The sequence below is a fragment of the Artibeus jamaicensis genome, unplaced genomic scaffold, assembly GCF_021234435.1.
Source record: "Artibeus jamaicensis isolate MK-2021 breed Jamaican fruit bat unplaced genomic scaffold, CSHL_Jam_final scaffold_537, whole genome shotgun sequence".
In the NCBI taxonomy this organism is placed as follows: domain Eukaryota; kingdom Metazoa; phylum Chordata; class Mammalia; order Chiroptera; family Phyllostomidae; genus Artibeus; species Artibeus jamaicensis.
The window spans coordinates 3,246,317-3,255,345 of NW_026522047.1; the positions used below are offsets into that span (position 1 = coordinate 3,246,317).

The following is a 9,029-nucleotide window of genomic DNA, read 5'->3' on the forward strand; positions in this document are numbered from 1 at the left end:
AGGAAGGAAATTCAGATTTAGGACCAGCAGCGGCTCAGAGAGCCGTAATATGAACAATTAAACCCAATAAGTTCATTTTAATAGGGCTTGGCAGTTCTGATTGATCTTCTAAAGCCTCTGTTGGCTGGACATCAACAATCAATTTGAAAACAAGGTTTATAATCCTCATATAATGGAATTGGAAGCCTCAGGCAGTACAGTGACATAAAAATGATTAAAAAGTGCCCTGTCTCTGTGCGATCCATAAAACTCCCCTGTAAAGAAGGTTCGATTGAAACACTGCTCTTTGGGTGTGGCTACGTCTGGTCTGTGGAGTCCCAAGGAGAACAGAGGTCATTGGTTCAAGTCCAGGTTCAGGAGACAGCTCTCCCCTGAGCTTGTGAGTCCCAAAGCCACTCAAGCCAATCAAAAGGCCGTCCTTCAGAACTGAGTGAGCCAGGTATATATCCGGAGCCCACCAGAAGCTTAACGAGTCAAAATGTCAGGGAAATGAGCGAGAAGCACGCAGACAAGTATACTTACGATAATAACGTTCTGCAAGGACTGATATTTTTAAGAGGGTGGGCAAACCAATTACTGAAATCGAGTAAATGAAAGGGAATAAAAATGCCTATCAGCTGTATGATTTGAAAGCAATTTTCTTTACACAGTATGACACTGATTTTTCTATCGACCTTCAGGAACCCCTGTCTGGGAGTGACCCCAATGAACGGTGTGCACAGGGAGGCTGAGTCTTTAACCGCAGGGCAGTGGTGCTCCTCGGGGAGAATTCGGCCTGTGAGAGAGGACATCTTCCCGGAGCAGGAAAATGGGAGGCTGAGTAGGCACAATTATTTTAAATACATAAGGAAGCCGGGCCACAGAGAGGGTAATGGGTAGCAGTGTGCCCAGGGGACAGTCACATCTTCTCCACCACAGTTCACCCGTGTTCTGAGTCCCAGGCACACGGCCTGCTGTGTAGCCTGTACGGCATTTGTCGTTAGCCAACACCATCTTCAAAACGTCTTCATCCCTTATAATTTTCAAAAACTCCAGTAACTGTATTTGAATCTCTGAAGACCTGCGTCCATAATCTTTAAGGTTATTTCTAACAACATATCTGAAATCACACCATTGCAGCTTGTATATGCTTCACTCCCTCCGAACCCAGTAAATTCTCTAGCAGCATGAGCCTATTCTCGTGGAATCGGCGTGAAAGCCGACGGAGACCTCCCTCTTCACGTGAGCTGTCGGGCCATCAGCCGTTGGGCCGTCTGCTCTCTCCGACCCCCACGGCCTCAGTGTGAAGTGCGTCTCGGTGCAAAGTGCTAGCCAACACAAAAAATGGTTTCACTTTCTTCCTCTTTCTTTTGCTCGAGACTTGAGAAATCAAAGACATTTTATTTCCAAATTTTCACTGTTCTTTCTATCATTTTACTAACTATATGCTTTTGAATTCTCCTTTATGCAGTAGTACAGTCAGCTGTGTTGAAAGGTGAAATTTTAGCATGTTAAACAAAACCCAGTTCCACCTCTAGTCAATGGTCCAGTAACAGGCGGGATGAGACGCACTATTTAACTGGATCGTGGGGCCGGCGGGGCTCCGGGCTCACAGGGGATCAAAGTCCAGGAGGGGACAGAGACCGGTCTTAACAATTCAACTCCCTCCCGGAGGCCTGGATGTTTTCTGAAATTGTTTACAAGACCAATCTGTGCCCCAGGCACTGTGCTTCTACAGAAAATCCAACCAATAAATAACTCAAAAAAGTTTGGCAACTAATTGACTTAGTGCCTTGTCTTCTTGCCCTTGTCATTCACGGGACTGCTGGACGACCAGCTTTCGACGCCCTCCTGAGGTCCCCCTGTGACCGGGCTGAGGCGGTCTTGCTGTGGAAGGGGGAGGGGGCAAAAGGGGGGCGGGGCGTCTGAGAGCAGCTCCTCACCACACGGGGTGCTGGGGGTAGCCCGTGGGCCGGGAGCAGAGCAGCAGGGGTGGGTTTTGCTGCTCACTAGCCACACGACCTTGACTGTTAGACCTTGACTGACTAATGCACGACTTTTCAGAGGATGTCCGTTGTCTTATCTGCATAGAAAATGAACACAGAAACCCAAGATCTTCGTCTGTAAGATCAAACAGCGAGTCACAGAAACTTGGAGGTGAAGTTCAAACACAAATTGCTGCTAAAGCCACGAGGTCCTCAAGCCGGAAACCAGGAGCCAGCGATGAGTCGGCATCATCCATCAACACTCAGCCCAGTCCACTTTCGAGTCCTCAGAGCACACACTTCTGTCCCCTCCCCTTCCACTCCCTCCCTTTCTCTGTCTCCACTGTTGCCCCTCGGTCAGAAAATCATAATCGGTACCTCGACCGACAACAGCTTCCAAAGGGACTTCTACTTCCAACACCAAGATACTCCACTCGGCACAGAGAAGCCAGAGGGACCTTTGGAAGGGGGGTCAGGTCATCGCGCCACCTTGTCGAGGCCGTGTCATGCTGCGGTCACACTGAGGCACCTCACTCAGTCTCGGTCTCCCGTGGCCGTCTGGCCCCAGCCTGGCCTTGCCCAGTCATACCACGCTCGGGGCCCTTGCTCCTGGGTTCCAGCCACACCTGGCTCCTGGGACAGACAGGACAGCCCCCCAGGAAGGAGGCAGGTCACACATAGGATGAATAGGGGGAGTGGCGCCTTCTACATTGAAGGAGAGCTGTGCACACACACCTTAATCTCAAATCATTCGGCATATAAATCTGTATGAAGCGTGAAGTGAATAGAGGTACATTATCTGAATAAAACAAACACACACACCAGGTGTGAACACACATGTACATATGTACCGGATCCCTCGGGTATCCTGGGAGGGACTCCTTAGAGAAGCAAAGAGCAACAGGGAACGAGAGTGAGGACAGTTTGTGAGTGTAGTTTGTGTTTAGGTGATTTGTTCTTAGAATTAGACCAAAACATAACCTTTTTATATAAGTAAAATGTTGAACAACTCAAGGCACTGCTTGGCTAAAATGAGAGGCTACGCCAACCACCTGCACAAGCCACCAGAAAGCCGACCACGGCTGGACCGTCTGTGGTCTGTGGCCGTGGCTTCTGTCTGTTCCGATGGGTTCCCGTGTCAGCCCAGGGAAAGTGGGGCCACTAGTGACTAAAGGACCCTTAGTGTGCACAGCCCTGCATTTTCCTTCCTGACATCACAAACGGGGAAGGAAGATCAGTGAGGAAGTGGGTGGGGGAGTGATGTGGTACTTTTTTTAAAAATAGACTATTTTTTAGAACAGTTTGATGTTTGCAGCAAAATTGAGTCTGGAGCACAGAGAGGTCCCGGGATCACCCACGTTCAAACCACCTCCCCACTGTGGACTCCTCACGCCACGGGGCTGGATTGGTCGTGACGGGTAAACCCACCTCGACACACGGTCTCCCAGAGTCCACAGTCCACATCGGGTCACTGCTGGTGCTGCACGTTCTATGGGTTTGGACAAGCCTAGGAAGACGTGTGTCCACCAGCGTGGCGGGTCCTGCCTGCCATCCCTGCCGCCCCCTCTGACCACGGGCCTTCCCACGGTGTCCGCAATTTTGCCGGCTTCAGAACGTCATGCAGTCGGACTCACGCAGCCTGCGGCCCGTTTGACTGGCTGCTCTCGGTCACCCGCAGGCAAGGTTCCTTGGTGGTCTCACCGTTCATGTCCTCCGAGTGCTGCGCAGGGACCTCTTTCTGCCCACAGCACAGCCCCCTCACCCGCCCCCTGCTGGCGGGAATCTCACCGCTCCCCATCCTGGCGGCCATGACTGAAGCCTCCGTGAACCCGTGGGCAGGTTTCCGTGGGGACCTGCACGTTCCGCTCTGCTGAGTAAACTCCCTGGCGTGTGACGGCTGGGCTGCGTCTAAATGGGGTGAGCTCTCGGCCGAACTGCCTTCCCCAGGGTGGCGCCTGGGTGGGGGCCCTCCCAACAGGTGTGTTCATGACTCTCGCCCGTTTGTTTCATTGGGTTGTTCGTTTTCTTCTCCTTGACTTTAACGCGTTCTTGGCAGGTTTGCATGATGGTCCTTTACCAGACGCGTCTTTTGCAGTGGTTTTCTCCCAGTCTGGGCCTCGTCTGCTCCTTGTATGTTGTCTCCTCCGGGCGTAACTTTGAAAGTGTAATGAAGTCCAGCTTCTCCAGCCTTTCAGGGCCGAGCCTTCGGAGCTGTACCTAGAGAGTGTTTGCTGACTGCAAGTTCACCTGCATTTTCTCCGTTCTTTTCTAGGATTTTTACGGTTTGGTAAAAATCTATGCTGTCTATGCTCCATGTTAGTTCATTTTTGTGAAGGGTATAAACTCTCTCTGGTTCATTTTGTGTGAATGTGGATGCCCAACTGTACTAAGGTTTTTTAAATAGCATTGCCTGCTCCAGGCGGAGGTGAGCGAGGCCCTGGGCCTGTCACTCAGGCACATCACGGCCGTGCGGAAGCTGCTGCTCTGGGTGGGGCGGCTGCAGGCCTTCCTGCAGGAGGGGAGACTGCCCGGTGCAGGGGGACCGCCAAGGAGTGAGAAGCAGGCCCTGAGCCTCCACATGGAGGAGGCTTGCTCAGGGCCCCCGGGCCAGGCCTGTCTTTGGATGTCACAGCCAGCAAGTGCTGAAGGCCACTGAGCCACTTTGTCCCTCCCAAGGTCCAGGTTTCCAGGGTGGGTCGCTAACACACCGGCATTACCTTCTTCAGCACAGGGCTTAGGTAAGCAGAGCCCCCCGAGTATCGTGAGACAAATGGGTGGAAAACGGACTGGGGCCCCCACCCATGAGGGAAGGGCCGGCGGTGCTGTCCGATGTGTTTTAGGTTATAAGTGAGTAGTTTGAGTACAATTTCAACGATGCTAAATTTAGCGCAGTATTTTATGATGTAATTGGAAACGTAAGGGATAGTGAAGGGTATTAAGCTTCCACTTCCAACCCCCTGAAAACCACACAGTGGAATCTGCTGTCATTTGCCGTGAGTTACGATTCATCAGCTTGCCACACTCAGGACAGTGCAGTGTTTACCGGGTGGACAATATGGTGGGAAAATACTGATTCCATCACTAGTTATGTATATGAAGAACATATTTGTTTTTCAGTAAAATCAAAATATATTGTCATTTCTAGTCTCTATTTTCCATGAGAAGATAAAGCCTTTTTAAAAACCTGTAAGATGAATGTGCCAAAATTTATATGATATGTATTTATATGATATGTTTACGGTTGATATATAGACAGGTACATGAGCGATCACACACATGTACACACACACACACACACCCCAGCGGAGGACTTCTCCTGCAAGTTGGTAACTACACACTGCGATAGGAATTCCAAAGCCACAGCAGTCCAATTTGCTCACCGAGCCCGTCCCTCGGAGGAGCGGCCGGCTGCGCTCTCACGCCACAGTGGCCCCAGGTGGCAGTTCACTTGTCACAGCGACGCCGCCGCCCTGGCCAGGGACCAAACACGACAGCGCTGGTCTCCTAGCTGCTGTCTCCTTCAGCGCGCGCAGACCTAAGTTAATACCTTTTAAATTAAATGTCAAGTCTGGACTGACACGGCAAACACACCGCACTGGACGCTGAGAAGCTGTCACCGCGCCTGCCGCCTGCCAGCTGCTCCGTCACCATCGGTCCAGGCTCAGCGATGACCCGTAGGCAGAGCTCCCTGGGCGTGGGTCTCCATCCATCTGACCCGGTGCGTGTGCATGTGCATGTGCGTCAGACAAGCTACCGTTGGGACACTGACTTTTATTTTTTAATTATTATTTTAATTATTTTCTTGTTTACTTAGGTTATTGTAGGAATGTTTCTTGTAAATGAATCAATAATTCAGAATGTTTCTAGCAGAGCAATCAGGAATTCAGAAATCCCACCCTGCTTCCCTTTCCTGTCTGTGGAACGCACCTCTCCCCGCTTAGCCGGTCTGACGTCCACAGTCACAGTGATGGGTCTTCCACGTTCTCCTTCAAACCAGCGACTCTGGGCCCCGTGACCCCCGGTCAGCCAAGTGCCCCCGCACTGACCAGCCTGGTGCCCGGCATCTTCGGCAACACCAGGCTGTGTGGCTCAGTTGGCCACAGACCCAGGCGCGACGCTGGCCTCGGTGAGCCCTCGGCTGCCGCGTGTGAGCAGACCCTCGCACCGCCCTTCCACACCTAGGAGCACCACCAACAGGTGTGAGCTGGGTGCCACTTCCAACGGGCCCCGGGCTACAGGTGTGCAGTGTCGGGCCCGTGTTCAGGCCTCAGTTCTGTGCTCGGGGGGTGAGGGTCCATGCCCTGGCCTGAAGGTGGACTGGAGACAGCAAGGAACGACACACTCGCTGGCCGCCTGTCTCGGGGATAAGTCCCACACAGGCCACTCACCTTAACGCTGCCGGGAAAGTCCATCACGCCTGTCTGCAGCTGAACCCTAATGAAGGGCGATTTCCTGCCTGTAGGCGATGCCATTTCCGTGATGAACAAGAACAGGCTTATCCGATGTAAAGACCCAAAGAGCATTTTGCAAACAGACACCTTGGGCTCCACAGATGCGTCCTCACCCAGCACCAATCACAGTTGGGGGAGGGGGCGGCGGTCCCCACGCACAGTGCGAAACGGCCCGCCGGCTGCCGACAGCCACCGGCGGGTCAGGACCGGCCTCCGGGGCCATGCAGCTGACACGGGTGGTGTCAGAGAGTGTACAGCACCTGACAAATAACATGGGACAAACATGGACACAATTCTTACGATGCCCTGCACATTTCGGTGGGGATTCTTCCCTGGCGTGTACAGGCACACAAAACTTTAAACCGCTCGGTCACGTATGTGCCTAAGCTGACACCCACGTCCCCAGAAGAGGGGCTTCGCCCTTTCCCCGGGGGGTGGGGGGACGCACCGCCTAACCCGCCCTGTGCAACTCTTTCTCCAGTGAGTCCTCTGAAGGTGACTCGGTGTCCTGGGCCCTCCAGAAACTGTGTCTCCCGTTCTCTCTACGTTTGTGACACATGGACATGAGGCCCAGAGTAGCTGTGTCACCTGCTGCCAAGTTGGAAAGTCAACCTGAGGGGACAGGGCCGGGAAAATTCCAGGGGAGCCAATCAGGACCCTCATCATATTCCACATCCAGCCCAGCTGAACCCCGGCCTGGACAGTCCCCTGAGATGATGGCGTTCTCACCGTCACTCCCTGGCTGCACCAGGTCTGTGCTCATGTGCAGATGGCATCTGGGATGGACAAGAAATGTGTTACCAGGAGTTGGTGACAAGTAACAGGCGAGTCAGGGAGAGCAGAGAGACCGCTCTCTCCGGGAGAAGCTGAACATCTTGGCTTTGCAGCCGCACCGCGGCCGGCGGGGGTGGAGTTTCACCACGGATCTCAGAGCCCCATCGACTCTACAGACTCAGACCACAGGAGAAATAAAACAACCGGAGGACCAAGGATGCTGATGCCAAGAAGGAAACAGTCCTGCTTCCTCACGAACCTCTCACCACAGATGGAACGGAAGAGAAAGCTTGGCCAGGTGCGGCTCCGTCTTTGGTCGAGGGGGTGGAGTCCAGTTTTCCCGGGTGCTGGGACTGACAAAGTCGAATTACCCCCCACAAACCAGGGGGAGGCTCTGAAAGACGGGGCGGTGGGAGAGAGTGCGAGACAGCAGAGAGGGAGAGGACGCACAGTAGGTCCTCACTTCGGGGTGTCAATAGGCTCCTGGAAACCTCGGCTCAAACCAGAAACATGCACGGGGCAAAAGTGGGTTTGTAGTTGTGAGTACACAGAACACAGAGTTCATTCTTCTACTGTTAGTAATTCTTGTGTTGCTTTTCCATGCGAACACCTGTAAACCTACTTTTGCCCACCTCTGTATAATGAAACTTTCCACCAGGGGCCACTTGATAGAGCCGAGTCCCTACAGCCCATTTCCGGTCACAAAACGTCATCAAGGCTCTACACAGAAACCTGAGACCTGTGGGGGCCGGCAGGGGGGCGTCGCCCTCCACCAACCTCTGCAGCTGGGTGTTGAAGAGGCCCCAGGTGAGGCAGGCCTGGATGGTGCAGCAAGATAGGAGCACGGCGACCTTGGCCGCCAGCAACGTTCGCCACGTCCGGGTTCTGGGACTGCCCCTCAGCCAGGCGGAGGCCCACGGTGGGCACGACACCACGAGGGTCCCCAGACAGCCCAGGATGAATGGCAGCTCCACGACATGGTGCGTGGCAGCAGCAGCAGCCCCAGGTGGAGCAGGTGGAGCGGGAGGAGCAGGTGGAGCAGGTGCAGGCCCATGTAGACCAGCCGGCACGGCAGGTCCTGCGGGCACGTCCCCTGGAAGTAGAGCTCTGGCACCGCATGGCACCAGTAGGCCAGCTGCGCCACGCAGAAGAGCTTGGTACGGAAGGTCGTGGTGGCCGGCGGCATGCTCCACAGGCGGCGGGCTCGGCCAGGCAGCCCTGGCCAGCAGCACCGCGAAGCCCCACGTAAATGACAGCAGGTAGAAGGCGCCCAGCTGGCCGGCCTCATGGAAGCGTCACTGGCGTGTGCAGGGCAGCTGCAGGCAGCGCACACGCGGTCCAGCACGCAATCCTGCAGGAGGACGGCCACCAGCGAGTAGAAGACCAGGCCAGGTTGGGCGGGCCCTCAGCAGGGGCGGGGACACGGTGCTGCCGCGTCTGGAACACCAGGGACACCGTGCACTCGGACAGCAGCCCCAGCACGAAGAACATGACCACACACACAGCCAGGTCCACGTGGTTCTGCAGCACAAACTCGTGGCTCAGCACGGGCGGCTGCTGCCAGCGCAGCACCATGGCTCCAGGCAGTGGGAGCCGGGGCTCGGGGTGCCTCTAGGTGCAGCCCCAGCTGCCCTGGAGCCCCCTTCCCCGGGCCCCACCCTGGGGCACCACCCACCCCTCTGGTCCCTCCCCGCTGAGGCCGGGACTGGAGCCCAAGAGGCAGCTGGGACAAGCTCAGAGACGGCCGTGGGCAGGGAATAAGGCCGTCGTGCCAGGCCTGGGGCGGAGCTTGGGTGCCCCACGTGGGGGCGTCTTGCGAGCCTCAAACCCCAGCCACAGG

At 54.9% G+C, this 9,029-nt stretch overlaps 1 protein-coding gene across 1 annotated transcript; it reads right to left on the bottom strand.

Moving 5' to 3' along the window:
* Positions 1 to 1,764: 1,764 nt before the first annotated feature.
* TRAM1L1 (translocation associated membrane protein 1 like 1) lies at positions 1,765 to 8,764 on the bottom strand. The gene is given in 9 exon segments (XM_053658273.1): positions 1,765 to 1,866; positions 6,353 to 6,420; positions 7,929 to 8,059; positions 8,061 to 8,112; positions 8,115 to 8,177; positions 8,180 to 8,388; positions 8,390 to 8,519; positions 8,522 to 8,572; positions 8,575 to 8,764. Coding segments are annotated over 9 exon segments (996 nt in total).
* Between the last annotated feature and the right edge of the window lie 265 nt (positions 8,765 to 9,029).